This window comes from Scyliorhinus canicula, chromosome 10 (genome assembly GCF_902713615.1).
Source record: "Scyliorhinus canicula chromosome 10, sScyCan1.1, whole genome shotgun sequence".
NCBI lineage: Eukaryota > Metazoa > Chordata > Chondrichthyes > Carcharhiniformes > Scyliorhinidae > Scyliorhinus > Scyliorhinus canicula.
Genome location: NC_052155.1, coordinates 176,907,378 through 176,930,355, shown reverse-complemented (window position 1 = coordinate 176,930,355; position 22,978 = coordinate 176,907,378). Strand labels below are relative to the sequence as shown.

Sequence of the window (22,978 nt, the reverse complement as noted above, 5' to 3'; positions counted from 1 at the left end):
GTGGGAGGAGGAGCTTGGTGGTGAAATGGAGGATGGCTTATGGGCAGACGCGTTGAGTCAAAGCGACCGCAACATGTGCCAGGCTCAGCCTGATCAAATTCAAGGTGGTCCACCGGACCCACATGACCGGATGGGTAGATTCTTTGGGGTAGAGGACAGGTGTGCAAAATGTACGGGAGGACCAGCGAACCATGTTCACATGTTCTGGACGTGTCCAAAACTTAGGGGATATTGGCAGGGGTTTGCGGACGTCATGTCCAGAGTATTGAAAACAAGAGTGGCAAGGGGTCCAGAGGTGCCGGTTTTTGGGGTCTCGAAATACCCGGGAGTCCAGGAGGAGAAAGAGGCTGATGTTTTGGCCTTTGCTTCCCTGGTAGCCAGGAGACGGATACTGCTAGCTTGGAGGGACTCAAAGCCCCTGAAATCGGAGACCTGGCTAACTGACAAGGCGAGCTTTCTCGGCTTAGAGAAGATTAAGTTCGCCCTGAGGGGGTCACTGTTAGGGTTCGCCCGGAGGTGGCAACCATTCATCGACTTCTTCGCAGAGAACTAATCGTCAGCATGGGGGGAGGGCTAGGGTAGCGTAGAATAGGGGGTCAATTAGGCGGAATGGGAGTCGGTGATTGCACTATGTTTATTGTCCTTTGTTTTATACTGTTGTTGTTTGTAATGCCAAAAATAGCTCATTAAAATTGTTTATTAAAAAAAGAGACAGACATCCACCCAAGAGACTGTCTTACTAATGTATATGTGTATCCGTAATATAATGTTAGTTATGACATCGTATGTTGGATCTGTGTTAAATGTTTGATTAAGTAAAAATGTCAGGGACACTAAAGGAGTAATGAGGGAAGGACGTTATGTATCAGAGTGTAATAGTGTAATGTCACGTGTTCCGCAATGACAGCGTCGGACCGTTTCACAGGTTTTTGTGGAGTTCACCATTGTACCCGTTTGAGCAGCATCTTATAAATAAACCCCATGCACTATGTTTTACGAATTCAACATGTGCCAACTCAAAGTCCCTCTCTTTGCGGCTGCAACGAAGAACATAACAGAATACACCCCCTAGTTTGTATAATTTCTCTTTGTATATTAGCCTCTGCACTCATTCCAAGACCTTCCCAAGGTGCGGTACCTGAACTGTTCAAGTAATTCAGGTATGATCTAACCAGTGCTTTGTATCACTGACAAAGCAAGACATCACCCTCCTTTCATTCCAGCCCTCCAGATACACAGGCTAGCATTCCATAAGTTTTTCAAATCATTTTCTGCACTGGTTCATGGCACCTTAATGATCCATGTTGATAAAGGGTCATCTGGACTCGAAACTTTAACTCTTTTCTCTCTCTACAGATGCTGCCAGACCTGCTGAGATTTGAGCATTTTCTCTTTGGTTAATGATCCATGTACCTGGATCCTCACAGTTTCTAGCATTTAGGAAGTACCGTGTTCTATTCTATCTAACTCCCAAATGGACAACCACCCATTTACCTATACCAAAATCCCTTTGCTCCAGTTTTACCATTCAATTAATCTACAAAATATCTGTAATTTTATGCTTCTATCAGCACCGCTTATAATACTGCCTATCTTTGTACCATCAATGAATTTGGACATGCAGCTTTCTACCCCAATACCGGTCCTTGTGAGACAGCATTGGTTATATCCTCCCAATTAGAAAATTTGCCCCTTATCCCTGCTTTCGAACTCCTACCACTCAATCAATTTCTGAACCAGATCTGTAATTTTGCTTACAAAACTCGATTTACTTCGGGCAACAGTCTTCTATGAGACATTTTCTCAAATGCCTTCTGAAACACCACATAAATGACAACCGGGCATTCCCCATCCACAATTTTCGTCACCTTTTTAAATAAATTCAATCAGGTTTGTTGGGCAGGGGATACTTTTTACAATTCCAATGTTGGCCATCTGTCGGCCAAAAATTTTCAAGGTGCTCGTTTAGTCATCTGATCCTTAATTGTAGACTCCCGGCAGCAGACGTTTATATCTACAATTCCCTCGGCTGTCCACTCACTTTTGTTAAATAGTAAAATGACGTGTGCAATTTTCCAAGCTAAAGGGAAATGACAGACAGGATAGGGTGAATTTTCCCCTTCAAGTCACGAGCCTAATATTGGGCTCATTTCGAAGTTGTAAATTTGATACATGCATGGCAAATAAATGGGCACAACTTTCACAGAAAGGACCAATTAAATCAATGTCTCCGGGATCACTGGAGCACCAGTTAGGGGCAATGAGCACCTGAGAATTTGGGACGGCCAGAGTACCCAAAGTGAAGGGCTGCCAGCAGAGCCAATGTGAATGCCACCTGCTACTGAAGGAGAGACAAAAGATGGAGATGCCATCTTGCTGATGGGATCAGAAGCTATTTACCTACACACAATGCAGGGCTGGATTCTCTGCTGCCCGCCGCCAGTAACAAAGTTCCTGATGCAGTGATGCAAAAGGGGTCAAACTGACCCATTCGCATCTTAATAATGGGTTGAGCACCAGATTCTCCAAGTCTGTCTGAATCTTCCGTACTTTGGGTCGGGGCACATGTGAATGAAAATGGGTGCACGTATTTGCCTGCGCGGTCTTGGAAGGGAGTTCCCCCCAAAGTTCATCGAAGGCCACCCCCCCCCCCCCCCCCCCTCCACAATGCTAATCATAGAATTTACAGTGCAGAAGGAGGCCTTTCAGCCCATTGAAACTGCACCGGCCCTTGGAAAGAGCACCCTACTTAAGCCCACGCCTCCACCCTATCTCCGTAACCCAGTAACCCCACCTAACCTTTTTGGACACTAAGGGCAATTTATTATCGCCAATCCACGTATGCTGCACATCTTTGGACTGTGGGAGGAATCCGAAGCAACCAGTGGAAACCCACGCACACACTGGGAGAACGTGCAGACTCCTCACAGACAGTGACCCAAGCCGGGAATCGAACCTGGGGCCCTGGAGCTGTGAAGCAACTGTGCTAACCACTGTGCTGCCATGCTGCAAATCCTGCTCTCACTTCCACTTTTTCTTTGCAGAAAGCACTTAACCGTCTTTGATGTGGTTGAAAAGCTGTCAATCATTGCTCGATGTTTATAAACTTGGTGGCAGCACGTTGGCACAAAGCCATATAATATGAAAGCAAATTACTGCGGATGCTGGAATCTGAAACAAAAGGGAAAAGGGCAGCCACTGCTGCCTCACAGCTCCAGGGCCCCCGGTTCAATTCTCGCCTTGGGTGACTGTGTGGAGTTTAAACGTTCTTCCAGTGTCTGCATGGCTTTCCTCCAGGTGTTCCGGGTTTCCTCCCATAGTCCAAAGATGTGCAGGCTAGGTGGACTGGCCATGCTAAATTTCCCCTTAAGTGTCAAAAAGGTTAGGTGGGGATCGGGTGGAGGCATGGGATTAAGTAGGGTGCTTTTTCCAAGGGCCAGCACAGATTCGATAGGTCGAATGGCCTACTTCTGCATTGTAACTTCTATGAAACATGCTGTTAGTTTCACAGCTGACTACTTGAAATCCACTCGAGTGTGAAGGGAAATGAGATTAAATAATCCAAGGAGCTGGTGGTGTGTGGAAGCTGTCAATCATAGCCCAGTAAAATCAATTTCACATTTATATGAATGAAAGCATTGCAGATCAAAGATCTGAGGGAGTTTAAATTAAGCTGATGTGGCTTTCTCGTTCTGTAAATTGACAGGGGCTGCTTCCTCTGCCTGAGCCAGCAGGTTTATTGCACAGGCGAGTTTTAAAGCAGCGATTATTTTCACTGTCTCTGTCTGGATTGCTCCAGGCAGGGGTCTCTGTAATGGAGGGGGGTGGTTTCTGAGCAGGGTGCAGGTCACCCTCGTACTGTTGGGGGCGGATTAACAGAAAATCACATGTTGAAGGTGCGGGATTGAGTTGTTTGGGGGGAGGGGGGGAGGGGAAGAGAAGAGGAGGAAGTCGCCAGACCTCGCTATGAAGCCGCCTGCTCACAATGGTAGCCCAATAGTGGGATTCGCAAAGAAATCCCTTGCCTAGTGAATCGCCTCTGATTTGTGCTCCCAAAACAGCCTCCCAAAAGGAGAATTCTGGCCAATCTCCAATGGATCGATCTGCAGATGACTCAAGACATTTCAAGCTTTAGGTTTGCAGATATCCTGATTTAGGGTGACCCTTGCATATATATCCAGTGGCACTCCAACCTCACGTGCTGCTGTCACCTCCTGTGAGTAGACAAGCTGCAGACATGTAGGGTCCTATCTGCCACTGTCAAACTACCATGGACTGGATTCTCTGTTCATGACACCAAGTACGACGCCAATGGGGGATCCATGGTGTTTCACGATGGGAAAATCTGCGTGAAATCCTCATCGATTCCGCTGCCGGTGAAGGGCTAGCGCCGGTGCCATGTGAAACACCAGCGGAATGCGTGGAAATTTTTGGAGAATCACCTGGTCCGTGCTTCACAGGCACAGGGCTGACAGACCATAAAGTCTACACACCCCACACACGCACCGATTGCATCGGAAAAGATGGCCCCGAGCTGTGCTGGACCACATACCCACCGAACCCCACAGCCCACTTCCTGGCCAACCCCCATCACTCCCCCCTGGCAGAAGCCCCCCCGGCCAGCGGCACAGATCTCAGCCGAGTGTGGCGGTGCTGGATACTGTCCACATGCCCTCTCTCTCTCTCCCTCCGCGGGCGCCATGCCAGGCTAATGACTGCTGAGACCACACATGGCCCGCGCCGTCGGGAACGCGGCCCATCGGAGGCGGAGCATCATGGGCAGGCCCGCGAATTACATTCCAACTGGTTGCGACTGCGTGCGGCGCACGTCTCGATGTCGCCGACTTGGAGGGGGTGGAGCATCGCGACCCAGCGTCAAACCAGTGCCTGCTGCGATTTCGGCATCAGGAGCCATTCTCCGCCCAATCGCCTTCCAGATTTCGACGTAAGGCTATGGAGAATCCCGCCACATAGCTTTCCAAAACCGTTATTGGCTTCCCACCGCGAGTGGGTGGATTGCTGCCGCTGCTCTGAAGCCACCACTGGTAAAAGTGCAAGGAGGCAGTCCTCTCCACTTCCCAACAAACCGGCCCCTCTCCCCCGAATCAAACCTGTCAATGTTTCCCTTCCCTGATACCCCATAATGTCTACACCTCAGACTCCAGCTTAACATTCTGGGAGATGAAGCAGCTCAAGGTGAAAGTACTTTCTGCTGATGTGATTAGCTGGGACTATAATATTCTCCAAACTCCGATGTGCTATACTGCCATTCATATATGAACTTGTATTATTTAAATTAGCCGTGACTGGGGGGGGGGGGGGGGGGAGCTCAGACTATGCAACAATAACTAGATGGTATAAAGGGGGGAAAAAACCCACAGAGTGGAAAACATGGGAAATTTATGAGCAATAATTTAAATATAACTTTTAATAGTGTTGGATTTATTAAGATTAATTAAGATTTAAATGCTGCATTAACTGAGAATGCAGGAAGGTCAAGGATAAGCGTTGGTCTGTAGTTATTACCAGTAGTAATCGGTTGCTTACTGATTGTCATGCAGCTTGATAGAAAATGTAATTTTACAGCAACTTTCAAGTACAGGAACACACAGCACACCTTAATGGCGTTTCTAAAACAATGGCCAGAGTTTTCCGGCTGTTCCAGACAGCGGGATCTCCTGGTCACACCGACGGCAACCCCCCAGCAATGGTAGCCCCAGTGCAAACACCAGGAAACCCCGTCGGCATTGATGGGACCATGGAACCAGAATATCCTGCTGCCAGCCAATGGCACTCTGCCTCTATCGTGGTCAAACATGTCGCCCAATATTTCTGAAGTGAGGGCTAACATTCAAAAACACATTTTACACTTCAATGAACACCTAACAAGGTTAGCAAATTATTCTAGGTTTCATTAGCAACCAGATGTTTAATGGGTTTAAATAAATGGATTTATGCCGTAATTGAAATAGTGAACAGAGAATGTCATGTCAAGGGGTTAAAAATTCAATTACTATTTTAGTCAGTGATAACTTTTGTGCTCAACACAAGACAAGGCAATAGACTGCAGCAAAAGTTCAGAACAAGTAAGTGTTTCCTACCTCATGAAGAATTGTACTGGAAATTGATTGAGTCAGCTGTCTTTTGACTGGAATATTAAGCAGTGTTTCCAAACCAGCACTGTAGGACGCTAGTTGTAGCTCATAATCCTGTTTAACAAATAATTATGTATGTAACATATCCCACAATAACACATACAAAATTAAATTATTCGCCTACAAGACCGTATTGGAGTTTCTTACCTTTACTGACGTTGCACATAGGTCTGCATGCTTTTGGTAATCTTCAACATTGCCTCGTTTGCTCTTTACTTCAGAGTACAACTTCTGTTCAACAATAAAGTATGTTTGCATTCAATAAGGAAAACATTTTCAATAAAATTAGTCCATCTCAGTTATAATAATGAATGGTTGGTAATGGAATTAACATTCATTTTCAGAGTTGAGGTGAATGGGAGGTAAGTCATATGCGAATCGAAACATTAAACTCGGTTTCTCTCTCCAATGTTACTGCCGGGCTTGCTGAGTGTTTCCAGCACTGTTTATATTTTAAATTCTTGTCAAATCCCTCAATGACATCACTACCTCCCCATCTCTGTAACCTCTTTGAGCCATACAAACCTCTGAGACTCTGTGCTTCTTAATTCTAGCCACCCCGCACCACACCACCCTCCCCCACTCCACCATCTCCAATTTCAATAACTTCTTTCTTGGTTGCAATGCCTCCACCTACATAGACCCAAAACACCAGAACAGCATCCCTCCACCAGCACACATCTCAGCCTTTGAGATGCTTGTGAAAATCTCACTTTTTGACCAGGCTTTTATCTGCCCTAAAACCTCAAAATTCTGTTTACTAATACTTCACTGAGATGGCTTCAGACATTAAACCATGTCAAACATGCTGTATAAATCCAATTTTTTGATGAAAGCATCCCTGGCTGCTCCCACAGTAGGTCATTACCAATGTTGCAAGCCGGAAAGGACACACATTTCCTTCCCTACACTGGACCAGGGTAATGAAGTACACTGGGTTTCCGCGAATATCTTGAACGCAGCTGTATGCTGTCCGACAGAAACTTCAGCGCCTGCCCAAAGCGGGTAGAGGGTTGTGAAAAACTAGAATGAGGTACAACAAAGCCATAATGATGAGTTTTGCTGCGAGTAGGTAAGAGAATCGACAGGGAACTTGAGGGGCGGACTTCCCACTCTCAATCCACAACAACTGTTGCATGCCATGGAAAGACCAGAAAAGTGGGGAAAATAAAACGGTGTGGAGAAGCAGAACAGACACAAGTTATGATGATCCTACAATGTATTTTAATCATTGCCAGTGTATAATTCAGGGCCCAGATTTATGCTAAAATGAACAATGATGCCCTGAACACTCACTTTTTTATGGAGTAAATTGGACAACTTCCAAAGCGCGCACATGTACAATTAAAAATGCAAATCCTAAAGTTGCTTTTTAAGTTACCCCAGTCCTCCCAGAGGTCCAGAATTGAAATCCATGCAACAACATGAAGTTGCTGTAATTGTCCACTGGGCATAGTGGAATAAACTAACCCTGGTGCTTTCAAGTGTAATACCTAAATAAGCGCTCTAGTGTGGTGACGAGGGGATTTTCACAGTAACTTAACTGCAGTATTAATGTAAGCCTACTTCTAACACTCGTAAAGATTATTATTAATTTTTAAACCGCATGCCATGTCATAATTATTTCCAAATAACCTCTCTGGCACTGAAAATTTTACTTTACAAATGTGGAGTCAGATTCCTTCAGCGTTTTTAGGGTTAAGAATTAACTATTTTTCTGTCCCTTATCTCTCAATCTCATTAGTCTTTCTCTCTTTAGTTTGGTTTCAGCATGATTTAGATTTCCTAAAGCTTAAGAGAGGGAACAACTCGCACCATTTCTTGGCTCCAACCCCAAAATGCAGGCAAAATAGATACCGAACAGTTACTGTAAATCTTTTTTTGTGGAAATATGCAATACCACAATTGGTCATCAGCTTTTTTGAGATGCTCAATGAACAATCTGGAAAGCAAGGAGCAGCACAGACAGAGGCAGACCCGGCCAGTTACAACAACAGGGGCGAGAGCAGCTTCAGCAAGAGAAACAGCACGGAGAGAGGTGGACCAGGCCACTTAGAACAGCAGGGGAAGGGAGAGCAGCTTCAGAACGAGAAACAGCATAGAGAGAGGAGGATCCAGTCAGTTAAAGCAGCAGGAAAAGGGAGAGGAGATTCAGAGCGAGAAACAACATGGAGAGAGGTGGACCCGGCCAGTTAAAGGTGAAAAGGAGAAATATTTCAACAGATTAAAAACACTAAATATCAGCAGGAAATTTTTTTTTAAATGCAAATTTAAAAGCAAGTAAATAAAATAGAGATGCAAGGCCAGGCGATGTGCTGTACCTGCATGATGTGGGAGCTGGTTACTAGTGACCACATCTGCAGCAAGTGTTGGTTGCTCGGGTAACGTCAGCTCAGAGTTGACACGCTGGAGTCTGAGCTTCGGTTGCAGCGATGCACTAGGGAGGGAGTGTGTTACCTGGCCACTGTATTTCAGGAGATAGCCACTCCCCCTTAGATTAATTACCTTGAATTTGGACAGTGCTCAGGGACAGGGGGGTTGCAGCAGTTTCAGCCCCTGTCCAACAGGGCAAAATTCTTTCTCCTTGTGTGGATGAGAGCGGAGTCTGTACGGAGGAGGAGCAACTGACCACAGCACCGTGGTATAGGGAGCCATTCAAGCGAGGGGAGAAAAGAGAATTGTATCCGTAATTGGGGATAGGATAGCTAGGGGCATAGGGACTGTTCTCTGTGATCAAGAGTCCCAACGGTTGTGATGCCTACTTGGTACCAGGATTCGGGATATCTCATCTGGGCTGTAGAGGAACTTGAGAGCGGAAGGGAAAAGATCCAGATGTCCTGGCCCACGTTGGTACCAACGATATAGGCAGAACAAGGATAGAAGTTCTGTTGAGGGAGTATGAGCAGCTCGGGGCTAAATTAAAAAGCAGAACCAAAAAGGTAATAATCTCCAGATTACTACCTGAGCCTCGAGCTAATTGGCACAGAGGGTCAATAAGATTAAATAGGTAAACATGTGGCTCAAAGATTGGTGTGGAAGAAATGGGTTTGAATTCATGGGACATTGGCACCAGTACAGGGGAAGGTGGGAGCTGTTCCGATGGGGGGGGGGGTCTTCACCTGAATCAAGCTTGGACTAGAGTCCTGGCGAATCGCACATCTAGGGCTACAAGAGTAAGGAAATTTGATAATAAAACAAACTTGAAGGCTTTGTACCTGAATGCACGAAGCATTTCGGAATAAATCAATAAGTTAACGGCGCAAATAGAGACAAAGGGATATGATTTGTTGACGCCTACTGAGACATGGTTACACGGAGACCAGGCCTGGGAGTTGAATATCCAAGGGTATTCTGGAAGGATACCCAGAAAGGAAAAGGAAGTGGTGTAGCTTTACTAGTAAAGAAAGGGATTTGTGCTGTAGTGAAAAGACACTGGAGATCAAGACATAGAATCAGTCCGGGTAGAAATAAGAAATAGCAAAGGGAAGAAGTCCCTGGTAGGAGTAAGCTATAGGTCCCCAAACAGTAGTTCCGCGGTGGAGCACAGTATAAACCAGGAAACACTGGCGGCTTGTAAGAAAGGTACGGCAACAATCATGGGTGATTTTAATATGCAAAAAGACTGGAGTAATCAAATTGGCAAAGGTAGCCTTGAGGGAGAGTTCATTGAACGCATAAGAGATTGTTTCTTGGAGCAATATGTTGTGGACCCAGCCAGGGAACAAGCTATTCTGAATCTGATACTGTGCAATGAGAGGGGATTAATTAATGATCTCATAGTTAAGGATCCTCCAAGGAAGAGTGATCATAGCATGTTAGAATTTCATATTCAGTTTGAGGACAAGAAACTGGAGTCGAACACGAGCTTTCTGGAGTTAATAAAGGTAATTACTAGGCATGGGGACAGATTTATCTCTAATGGACTTGGCAGGAAGACTAAAAGACAGGACAGTTGATGAGCAGTGGCAGTCATTAAAGAGATATTCAATTCCTCCCAACTAAAATATATTCCAGAGAGGAAGGAGGATTGCAAGAGGGGGAATAATGTCCATGGCGAAGCAAAGAGGTTAAGGCCAATACAAAGACAAAAACTGAGGCATGTCATATTGCAAAGGCCAGTGGCAGGATGGAAGATTGGGAAATTTTTAAAGATCAACAAAGGGTTATGAAAAAAGGTAATTAAAAGAACCAACGTAAATTTATGAATGAAAACTAGTGCAAGATATAACTAAGGACAGCAAGTATATAAAACAGAAGAGAGTAGCTAAAATGAATGTCGGTCCCTTGGAGGATGGGATCAGAGAGTTCATAGTGGGGAACACAGATATGGCAGAGAGCCTAATAAAGCCTCACTTTTCAAGTAACAGGTAATGGAGAGGTAATAGAAAGGACCGAACAGAACAATCATCATCAATGGGGAAAAAGTGCTGAAGAAACTATTTTTTTTAAAAAAACAATTCTTATTGAAATTTTTACAAAATATAAACAACTCAACTCTATTAACAAAACAACCGCGGTAACACCCCAAGAACAATTCCCACCCAACTTCAAAAGCAACTACAAACAAAAGAAAAAAAACCAAAGAACACCCAACACCAAAAGGGAAAGAGATAACACCCGCCACATCCCACAGACTCATGTATACAGTTCTCCCTCCCCCCGATCCAAACCCCCCCCCCTCCCGCCCGCCCTCCCTCCCCCCCTCGCCCCCGGGTTGCTGCTGCTGCCGGCCTATTTCCCTACCGTTCCGCCAGGAAGTCCAGGAAAGGCTGCCACCGCCTAAAAAACCCTTGTACTGATCCCCTCAGGGCAAATCTCACCTTTTCCAATTTGATGAACCCCGCCATATTATTGATCCAGGCCTCCACGCTTGGGGGCCTCGCATCCTTCCACTGAAGAAGAATCCTCCGCCGGGCTACTAGGGACGCAAAGGCCAGAACACCGGCCTCTTTCGCCTCCTGCACTCCCGGCTCCACTGCAACCACAAAAATTGCGAGTCCCCAGCCTGGCTTGACCCTGGATCCCACCACCCTCGACACCGTCCTTGCTACCCCCTTCCAAAACTCCCCCAGCGCTGGGCACGCCCAAAACATATGGGCGTGGTTCGCTGGGCTCCCCGAGCACCTAGCACACCTGTCCTCGCCCCCGAAAAACCTACTCATCCTCGTCCCAGTCATGTGGGCCCTAAGCAGCACCTTGAACTGTATGAGGCTAAGCCTCGCACAGGAAGAGGAGGAATTCACTCTCTCCAGGGCATCCGTCCACGTCCCCTCCTCAATTAGTGCTGAAGAAACTATTGAGAGCAGAGGGGTCCGCAGGGCCGGATGGCCTACATCTTAGGGTCTTAAAGTGGCAGTGGAGATAATGGATCGATTAGTTGCAATATTCCAAAATTCCCTGGATGCAAGAAAGGTTCCAGTGATTTTGAAAAATGCTAATATAATGTCCGTATTCAAAAAGAGAGGGAGGCAGAAATTAGGAAACATTGGACCAGTTAGTTTAACATCTGTTGTTGGGAAATTGTTCAAATCCATTATTAAGGAAGTAACAACAGGATATTTGGAATGTCAAAACACAATCCATCGAAGGGGAAAACAGCCCATGGTCATCTGGGACTATGCCGACTTTATCTTACCTAATTTATTACCTTGGATAGAGGCCTGGCTAACCGAAAGAAGGCCAAGAGTCAGCATAAATGGGTCTTTTTCTGGTTGCAAGTGGGATGTCACAGCATTCAGTCCTCTAGCCCCAACTATTTACAACCTATATTAACAACTTGGATGCCGGGATAGAAGGTACAAAAGGCACATTTGCAGATGGTAAGTTGCAATGAGGAAATAGGACATTTACAAATGGATATGGATAGGATAGGTGAGTGGGCCAAAATTTGGCAGATGGAGTTTAACATGGATAAATGTGAGGTTATCCACTTTAGTCGGAAAAATAGAAAGGCAACTTATCTAAATGGAGAGAAACATCCAGAGTGTTTCAGTGCACAGGGATCTGGGTGCCCTCGTGCAAGAATCACAGAAAACTAGTATGCAGGTAATAAGGAAGGCAAATGGAATTTTGGCATTTATAGCTAATGGAATAGAGTATAAAAGTAGGGAAGTGTGGCTGCAATTGTATACAGCAATGGTGAGATCACACCTGGAGTACTGTGTACAGCTTTAGTCCCTTTACTTGAGGAGGGATCACAGTAAGAAGTCTTACAACACCAGGTCAAAGTCCAACAGGTTTGTTTCAAACACTAGCTTTCGGAGCACTGCTCCTTCCTCAGGTTACTGTGCTCACCCCAGTCCAACGCCAGCATCTCCACATTTTGAGGAGGGATGTAGTTGCATTAGTGGTAGTTCAGAGAAGGGTCACTAGATTGATTCCCGAGATGAGGGGTTGGTTTTATGAAGAGCAATTGAACAGTTTAGGTCTATACTCTCGAGTTTAAAAGAATGAGAGGAGATCTAATTGAGGTACACAAGTAGATAAAAAGTATTGATAAAGTAGACGTAGAGCAAATATTTTCTCTTGTGGGGCAATTTAGAATAGTTTAAGATAAGGGGCAGCAGATTTAAAACGGAGACGAGGAGAAATTACTCATGAATCCGTTGAATTCCCTATCCCAGAGTGCGGTGGATACCGGGATGTTGGAGTAAATTGGAGGAGGCAGGCAGATTTTTAATTAGTAATGGGTTGAAAGGTTATGGAATGGGCAGGAAAGTGGAGTTGAGCCTGAGATGAGGTCAGCCATGATTGTATTAAATGACAGCGCAGGCTCGAGGGGCTGAATTGCTGACACTCCTGGTTCCTACATTCTTATGAAACTTTCACTGGATTTAACCAGTTAAATCGGTTTGAAATCAATACACGTATAACAATGACTTTGTCCAGTAATTACAAGAAGACAGTATAGTTCAAAAAGGTAAATTCATACAAACCTTCTGCTCATTTAGCTGATCCACTAGGATATTTATATCCCCAAATCTATTAACTTGCAATGTATCCTGTTTCTGTTTTGTCACGTCAATCCACTTGCTCAGGTTCTGGAACAATTCTCCATAGTCTTTCAATTGCCTATGTTCCTTATCTAAGTCTAAATATCTGCAGAATAAAGGAAAAAAACATAACTAATTCCACGGGAGTAATAATGAATTGATTGCAATGTCTTTATGATTTAACTTTTATTTTTTTTCTTGTAAATTATTAGCCAGCAAAATTACTGTCATATCAAGGTTTCTAGCCACAACTTCAGAAATGTTTTGGGCTGTAGCAAGGAACAGCTGCCGGAGAAGCATGAATAAGAGAAGCTATGAGTGAGTAACTTAGAGTGAAGAGAGAGTCGCAGCCTTGACATCAAGGAGCATTTGGCAGAGTGTGGCATCAAGGTGCCTCAGCAAAACTGGAGTGAATAGGTATCAGGGGGAAAACTCCCCGCTGGCTGGAGTCACACCCACAAAGAAAACAGTTGCAGGAGGTCAAACATCTCCGTTCCAAAATATCACTGCAGGAGTTCCTCAGGGTAGTGTCCGAAGCCCGACCACCTTCAACTGATTCAATGACCTTCCTTCCATCTTAAGGTGGGCAGCAGGGTAACATAGTGGTTAGCATCAATGCTTCACAGCTCCAGGGTCCCAGGTTCGATTCCCGGCTGGGTCACTGTCTGTGTGGAGTCTGCACGTCCTCCCCCTGTGTGCGTGGGTTTCCTCCGGGTGCTCCGGTTTCCTCCCACAGTCCAAAGATGTGCGGGTTAGGTGGATTGGCCATGATAAATTGCCTGTAGTGTCCTAATAAAAGTAAGGTTAAGGGGGGGGTTGTTGGGTTACGGGTATAGGGTGGATACGTGGGTTTGAGTAGGGTGATCATGGCTCGGCACAACATTGAGGGCCGAAGGGCCTGTTCTGTGCTGTACTGTTCTATGTTCTAATTGGGGATGTTTGCTAATTATCACACAATGCTCAGCACCATTTGGAACTCCTCAGATACTGAAGTAAACCATGTCCAAAGGCAGCAAGATCTGGACAATATCCAGACTTGGGTTGACAAGTAGCAAATAATCTTCACACCACGCAAGTGACAGGAAAAAAACCACCTCTAACAAGAAAGAATCATAGAATCATCATCCCCATGTCATTCAATGACATTACCATTACCGAGTCCCCCACTATCAACATCCAGGGGGTCACCATTGACCAGAAACTGAACTGGTCTTGCCAAATGATTATGCGGCATTTTCTAGCCCTTTCTACCAGCATGCTCCTTCAGTCCTGCTGAAGGTGACCCCCATGGTGGGTTCCCCGGTGATGGGACTGTCGAGCGAACCATGCAGAACGCTATAGACTTCAGTGGGACCAGACGATTCTGCCAGCGGCCAATGGCGAGCGTCCTCCACTGCTGGAAAACATGGTGCAGGGGAGGATGGGGGGCTAGTGCTAGAAACTCCCGGCCACCATGGCTGTAATAGATCAGAGGTTGGGAATCCTGCAATGAGTAACTCACTCTCCAAAGGCTGTCCATGATTTACAAGGTACAAGTCAGGAGTGTGAAGGAATACTCCCTATCTGCCTAGATAAGTGCAGCTGCAACAACACTCAAGAGGTTCAACACCATCCAGGACAAAACAATACGCTTGGTGGCCCCGATCCACAAACGTTCACTCCCTCTACCATCGGCGCACAGTTGCTGCTGTGTATCGTTAAAACGCACTGCACAGACTCACCAAGGCTCTTCAGCCAACACCTCCCAAATTCATGGCCATTACCAACTGGAAGGACCACTCAACAGACTCCGAGAACACCACCATCTTGAGGTTCCCCTCCAAGCCACTCAATTTCCTGGCTTGGGCATATATCACCGTTCCTTCACTGTAGCCGAGTTAAAATCTTAGAACTGTACGGTGCGTGTACCTACGTCACAAGGACTGAAGTAGTTCAGGAAGGCAGCTCACCGCCTCCTTCTCAAGGGCAATTAGGGATCGGGAAAAATTGCTGGATGAGCCAGCGCAAACCACATCTATAAATGAATTTTTTTTTAAACGTGAACATTACAATATACACTGCTTGGTCCAGTATTTACGTTGAAACCACAATCTTCCCCAAATGTAAATGAACTGCTATTGGGCAGCTAGTGCTGACTGATGCTAATCCTAAAAGAGTCCTACAAACATCAGTAAACATTAAGAATCTGCTATGACCTGATTTTGTCAGTATGGGTGGCATTAAACTGGGTTCAGAATTGGTCCACTTCAACACCCTTTACTTTGGAGCCCACAAAAATTTGGACCCTTTTCCTGAAATTGTTTGGGACACAGGTACTTGGGTTTCCCCCCCCCCCCCCCCCCCACTTGATTACAGATCTGGACATCCCTCAACATCTTCACCTACCAAACATCAATATACTTTCACATCAATATAAGAATTCACTGAATGGCCGTCTTCTGTAGGGATTCTATAAAAATGGGGCAGAGATGATATAAAATGGGTGACTTAATTTAAAGGGCGGCATGATTGCATAGTGGTTAGCACTGCTGCCTCATAGCACCAGGGACTCAGATTCAATTCCAGCCTTGGGTTACTGCCTGTGTGGAGTTTGCACCTTCTCCCAATGTCTTTGTGGGTTTCTTCCCACAATCCAAAGATGTGCATGTTGGGTGGACTGGCCATGATAAATTGCCCTTTAGTGTCCAGGGATGTGCAGATCAGGTTATGGAGTTACGAAGATAGAGGGGATGGGCGTGGGTAGAGGGCTTTTTCGAAGGTTCGGTGTAAACCCGATGAGCTGAATGGCCTGATTCTGCACTGTAGGGATTCTATGAAAATGGGGCAGAGATTATGATACACTCAGGACAATTTTTGTGAAGTGCTTTGATGTCTATCTGTGGGAGTATCCAAATCCTTCTCCATAAGATTTAATATCTTTCATTTCACTATAACAAGAATCTTTATTATTGTCACAAGTAGGCTTACATTAACACTGCAATGAAGTTAATGTGAAAAGCCCCTTATTAAGACACTTCTACCTTCCTTAGCTGCCATGTTTCCCCACTACTAGATTTTAACTCCACATTCTCTACTGGGGACAGTCTGGAGTGACCTCAGCCTCTCGTCAGTAATGGAGACAAATGAGGCCATTTCACCAGAAAACTGGGTATTGACATAGAATCATAGAATCCCCACAGTGCAGAGGGAGGCCATTCGGCCCGTCAAGTCTGCTGCGGCGATTTGAAAGGCCACCCTGCACAGACCCAATCCCGCCCTATCTCTGTAACCCCACCCAAGCTTTGCACACTTAGGAGCAACTTAGCATGGCCAATCCACCTAACCTGCACATCTTTGGACTGTGGGAGAAAACCGGAGCACCCGGAGGAAACGCACGCAGACACGGAGAGAATGGGCAGACTCCATCGACAGTCACCAGAGGTCGGAATCGAACCGGGGTCCCCGGTGCTGTGATGCAGCAGCGATAACCATTGTGCCACCGTGTCACCCCAAACTATTAGTCTAAGGCCACAACACTCTGGCTCCAGAAGGCATTTTATTCAAGATGGAGCCTTTCCTTCAGGCAGGCTTCTTGCTGAAGATGCCTTTTGAACCACCCCCAAAGGAATGTAAATTGAAATGCACAACCAATCTTACCAAGTCCAGTATGCTGGAATTAGGCGCACTCCTTCAATTACCGTTTCTTTACAAATATTATCTCCTTATAGCAATCCGACCATTCAAAATTCAAATCCTGAATTACCCAGCCACAAAGTCAGTGCGTAGATGGCATCACTGCGCCAGGGACCTGGGTTCGATTCCGGCCTTGGGTGACTGTGTGGAGTTTGCATGTTCTCCCAGTGCCTGCGTTGGTTTCCTCTGGGTGCCCTGGTTTCCTTCTACAGCCCATAGATATGCAGGTTAGGTGGACTGACCATGCTAACATTGCCCCTTGGTGTTAATGGGTGGGTCTAGGTAGGGTACTCTTTTGGAGGGTCAGTACAGACTCACTGGACTGAATGGCCTCTTTCTGCACTGTAGAGATTTTTTTTTTTTTTATAAATGTTTTTATTCAGTTTTCATATTTTATATTGAACAAATTACAAATTGTTAGGAGAAAGAAAAAAAAACAAACACGCAAAAATTAACATACATATTTACAGGTAAGCATCTTCGTAGTAGTAACTGCGCCCCCCCCCCCCCCTCAACATGTTTATTTAGTTTGGTTTTGGGCCTTAGCTAGCCATCGAACCCCCGTAACGAACCTGTAGCCCCCCCCCCCTCCCGCTACCTTCCCCCGACTATTCTTCCTCTTGTACATTGGCCACAAATAGGTCCCGGAACAGTTGCATGAATGGCTCCCACGTTCTGTGGAAGCCGTCGTCCGACCCTCGGATGGCAAATTTGATTTTCTCCATTTGGAGAGATTCCGAGAGGTCGGACAGCCAGTCCGCAGCTCTGGGCGGTGCTGCTGACCGCCAGCCAAACAGGATTCTACGGCGGGCGATCAGGGAGGCAAAGGCAAGGGCGTCTGCCCTCCTCCCCAGGAATAGATCTGGCTGTTCTGAAACCCCGAAGACCGCCACTATCGGGCATGGCTCCACCCTCACTCCCACCACTTTGGACATTACCTCGAAGAAGGCTGTCCAGTACTCCACGAGTCTGGGGCAAGACCAGAACATGTGGGCGTGGTTGGCCGGGCCTCTTTGGCACCGTTCACATCTGTCTTCCACCTCCGGGAAGAACCTACTCATACGGGTTCTTGTTAAGTGGGCTCTATGTACCACTTTTAGTTGCGTCAGGCTGAGCCTTGCGCACGTGGAGGTGGAGTTGACCCTATGCAGTGCTTCGCTCCAGAGTCCCCACCCGATCTCCATCCCCAGGTCGTCCTCCCATTTCCTCCTTGTTGCGTCCAGTACGGTGTCGTCCCTATCTACCAGTCGGTCATACATGTCACTACAGTTCCCTTTCTCTAGGATACTTGCGTCCAGTAGGTCTTCCAGTAGTGTCTGTCGTGGCGGTTGTGGGTACGTCCTTGTCTCCTTTCGTAGGAAGTTTTTGAGCTGCAGGTACCGTAGCTCGTTCCCCCCAGCTAGCTGAAATTTCTCTGTCAGTTCGTCCAGTGTTGCGATCCTGTCGTCCGTGTATAGGTCCCTGACTGTCAGTGTCCCCCCGTCCTGCCTCCACCTTTTGAAGGTGGCGTCGGTCAGTGCTGGTTTGAACCTATGGTTGTTGCAGATGGGAGCCCTGTTCGACATTTTGGTCAGGCCAAGTTGCTGCCGCAGTTGGTTCCAGGATTGGAGGGTGGCTGTCACCACTGGGCTGCTGGAGTGTTTTTTGGGTGGGGATGGGAGTGCTGCCGTGGCGAGGGCCCGGAGGGAGGTTCCCATGCAGGAGGCCTCCTCCGCACGCACCCACTCAGCTTCTGGCTCCTGGATCCATCCCCTTACTCGCTCGGCTGTTGCTGCCCAGTGGTAGAATTGTAGATTCGGGAGGGCTAACCCTCCCCTGGCACTGTAGAGATTTGATGGTTCTATGACAGCTACCAATACTTCAGCAGGATTTTGTACATTTATCAGAGGTACTATAAACTGGATGTGTTTAGTGGTGTTCAAACTATTAGTTACCTTTCCTGTTCTTGTGTACCCTCCCTTCAATTTACAACTAAAACCCAGTTCAGTGTAGAATTGACAAGCTCAAACTTCCAGGATCCTTGACATGAAATGTGAACCTATAATCTCTTCATTCAGGACAAGATTGCTACCGACTGAACTGAACTTAATTTTAAAAAATTATAAATAGGCAATATCCAACCTGCTATCAATTTCTTTGTAAATTCTCTGCCATCGGTCAGACAGCTGTGTGACCTTTTCATTGTATTTCGTGAGGTCAATATCACATTTGTAGAAAGATGGCATTATGTCATCATTGATTCGGTGGGACTTCTGCATATTTTGCTGCATCGTCATAATTAAGTCTTTCTTCTGATCCAGTTCACTCTTCATTTTCTAAGAGAAAAACAGTGTAAAACATTAGTGCACAAGGCTAATTATTTAAAAAAAAGATAACGGGCGGAATTTTCAATTCCCTGCACAGCCGGGAATCCAAGATCAGGGCAGCGTTTTAATGGGAGCTCTGATTGGCGATATGCGACACCGGAAATCCCCCCCCCCCCCCCCCCCCCCCCCCCCCAACAATGCACACGATACCACCCTTCCCGCCCACAAAACCAATATGAGGAATCCTCCCCCCCCCCAGTGGAGCTCCTCAATAGCCCTCCCTCCAGCACCCTGACACTGTCCCATCAAATTACTTTTCAGACTTCCAATTTGCATGGTTTGGCTTTTAGCTCGAACATTAATACTGGCCAGGTGTGCCAGCGTAAAACTGGCGGGAGATGGGCAGGGTGGAAGACAAAACCACCCAGTGACGTTTGCAGAATCTTGTCCCATTTTCTAGACTCCTCAGTTAGGTAACTAAGTTATCTGGTATCTCAAAGTGGGCTTAGCAGAGGCAGATCAAAGTGGGCTTAAGCAGAGGCAGTTTTTCAGGGGAAGATTTGCTGATTCACTGACTGCTATTGGAAAGTGTATGCATGTTGTGGGAGTACAGATCCAGTCTTGGGTGTGATTCCCTCCATCGCTGAATAACCTAACACTCACTGTTTTCACCCTAAAACTGATCCCTTTGTACTGCAGGGGTAAAAATAGAAATATTGAGATGTACCCCAGTGATACTTTGAGCAGATCACATGGACTTTGTGGAAACCAATGGGACCAAATAGGACAAGTTCTACAATGGACGGGCAATCTACCACAACAATTTAACTATCTACCCGCAAAAAAGGTGAAAATTACCCCCAATGTGTTTAATGAGAACTGAAAGTTAACACAAGTGGCTCTGATATAGTTAGGATACAGGGAGGCTGTGGCACAGTGGTATGGGGAGGCAGAGGAGCAGTGGTGTCGTCACTGGTAATCCAGAGAACCAGAATAATACTCTGGGGACCCGGGTTCAAATTCCACCACGGCAGATGGTGAAATCTGAAGTCAATAAAAGTCTAATGATGACCATGAAATCATTGTTGATTGTCGTAAAAAGCCACCTGGTTCCCTAGTGTCCTTTAGGGAAGGAAATCTGCCATCCTTACCTGGACTACATGTTATTCTAGACCCACAGCAATGTGGCTAACTCTTAAATGCCCACTGAAATTATCCAGTAAACCACTCAGTCCAATGAATGCCGGCCCAGCCAGCGACGCCCTCACCTCCTGAACAAATTAAAAACAATTCTGTTTACCTTGAGATTGAATCTGTGTAATTCTATTTTATCCAAACTCATTGGGACTGTTTCCTCTTCAGTTAGTCGAGCTTCATAAACTTTTATCACATCCTCCGCCTCCAGAATATTTTGAAAGAGCAACTTCAGTGCTTTCATTCTAAAACCAAATTAATGCAATTAGTGCTTTCGTGCAAAAACAGAAATAAACAATTAACATGGGCTCACAAATAACACTCCAGCATGGTTCTTAAAGCTGAGAAGAGGGGATTCTACAAAGCTATAATAAAGCAGAAGGATACATTTTTGATTCAATTGCAATGGGGAAGCCTTATTCACCAATAATTCTTATGTCTATGTTCGGATGGTAGCACAGTGATTGATGCTTCACAGCGGCAGGATCCCAGGTTTGATTCCCACTTGGGTAACTATCTGTGTGGAGTCTGCACGCCTGGGTGCTCCTCCAAGTCCCAAAAGATGTGCTGTTAGGTGAATTGGACATTCTGAATTCTCCCTCAGCGTACCCGAACAAGCAACGGAGTGCGTTGACTGGGGGATTTTCCCAGTAACTTCATTGCCGTGTTAATGTAAGCCTACTTGTGACACCTTAAAGTTTATTATTATTATGGGTTTTTCCCAAGTAGTGCAATGGGTATGGGCCCACAACAACGTTCTAGCAGTAACAGAGACTTGTGCTCCAGAACTATCCAAGCTATTCCAGTATAGCTACCACACCAGCATCCACTAGAGTTGTCGCTGAACTGGCATCTATGTGGAAAATTGCCCAGGTATGTCCAGTTTACAAAAGGCAGGACTAATTCAACCCGGTCAAATACTGCCCCATCAGTCTACTCTCAATTATTAACAAAGTCATGGAAAGGGTCGCTGTCAGTACTACCAAGCAGCACTTACTCTACAACTTGGTTCACTGGTTCACTGAGGCTCAGTTTGCTTCTACCAGGGGCATGGTGCCCCTGACCTCATTACAGCTTTGGTCGAAACATGGACAAAAGAACTGAATTCCAGAGCTGTGAGTGACCCAAAAAATCCTGGCACAATTGAAGTCAATGGGAATGACGGAAAAGTTTGGTTGGAGTCATACATTGAATCCCAACAGTACAGAAGGAGGCCATTCAGCCCATTGAGTCTACACCGACCCTATAAAAGGGCACCCGACCTAGGCCCACTCCCCTGCCCTATCCTCATGCCTTTGGACACGAAGGAGCAATTTAACATGGCCAATCCACCTAACCTGCACATCTTTGGACTGTAGGAAGAAACCAGAGCACCCGAAGGAAACCCACACAGACTCGGTGAGAATTTGCAAACTCCACATAGTCAGTCAGTCACCTATGGTCGAATCGACCCCAGTCCTGGCGCTGTGAGCTAGCAGTGTTAACCACTGTGCCACCCTCATCTTCAGCTGCTTCAATGATCTCCAGCCCATAAGGACAGATGTAGGATGATTGTGTAACATTTAGCTTAATTTGCAACTCCGCAGATAATGAAGCAGTCTGTGGTCCACATGCAGCAAGGCCTGGACAACATTCAGGCTTGGGCTGATAAGTGGCAAATGACATTCATGCCACACAAGCGGCAGGCAACGACCATCTCCAACAAGTGAGAATCTAACCATCACCCCATGTTATTCAATGGTATCACCATCACTAAATCCCCTACTATCAACATCCTGGGGATTGCCACTGACTAGAAACTTAACTAGACCAGCCATTTGGATACTGTGACAACAGGAGCAGGTCAGAAGCTAAGAATTCTGAGCTAGGCAACTCACTTCCTGACTCTAGAGAGCCTGTCCAAAAAGCACAAATCAGGAGTGTGATGGAATACTCTCCACTTGGCCGGTACTACTCCAACAACACTCAAGCTCAAAACAATCCAAAACAAAGCTGCATGGTTTATCAGCACCCCCCCCAAAATATTCACGCCCTCCATCAATGACGCAGTGGCAACAGCGTGTGCCATATACAAGATGTCCCGAGGTGCGTTACATCAGCAAGACCATGCAGACACTACGACAATGGATGAACGGACATTGCGCAACAATCACCAGGCAGGAGTGCTCTCTTACAGTCGGGGAACTCTTCAGCAGTCAGGACATTCAGCCTCTGATCTTCGGGTAAACATTCTCCAAGGATGCCTTCAAGACACACAATGCAGAACCGCCAAGCAGAAACTGGTAGCCAAGATCCGCACGCACGACGACGGCCTCAACTGGGATCTCGGGTTCATGTCACTTTACATGTAACCCCCACCATACTGCCCGGGTTTGCAGAATCCTGCTAACTGTCCCAGCTTGAGACAATTCTCACCTCGATTACCTGTAATTATCGCTCACTCCACTCTCACTGTTTGTACCTGTAAAGACTTGTTTACCTGTAAAGACTCGAATTCCAAACATTCTTCACATTCCAACCTGTAATTGTCTTTGCAATTGTGTCTCTGCCTATGTATGCTGTGTTTGTGAACCTGCCTCCACTTCATCCATGAAGGAGCAGTGCTCCAAAAGCTTGCGATTTCAAATAAACCTGCTGGACTTTAACCTGGTGTTGTGAG

At 46.1% G+C, this 22,978-nt stretch overlaps 1 protein-coding gene across 2 annotated transcripts in view; it reads right to left on the bottom strand.

Annotated features, from left to right (window-relative positions):
- LOC119972798 (desmoplakin-like) overlaps positions 1-22,978 on the bottom strand; it is a 98,910-nt gene that overhangs the window by 17,059 nt on the left and 58,873 nt on the right. For both annotated transcript variants that reach the window (XM_038810212.1, XM_038810213.1), the window contains exons 17-21: positions 20,426-20,564; positions 18,941-19,134; positions 13,091-13,253; positions 6,303-6,386; positions 6,102-6,209 (exon numbers count right to left, since the gene is read on the bottom strand). In XM_038810212.1, the coding sequence (XP_038666140.1) occupies positions 6,102-6,209; positions 6,303-6,386; positions 13,091-13,253; positions 18,941-19,134; positions 20,426-20,564 (688 nt within the window). The remainder of the gene's footprint in view (positions 1-6,101; positions 6,210-6,302; positions 6,387-13,090; positions 13,254-18,940; positions 19,135-20,425; positions 20,565-22,978) is intronic.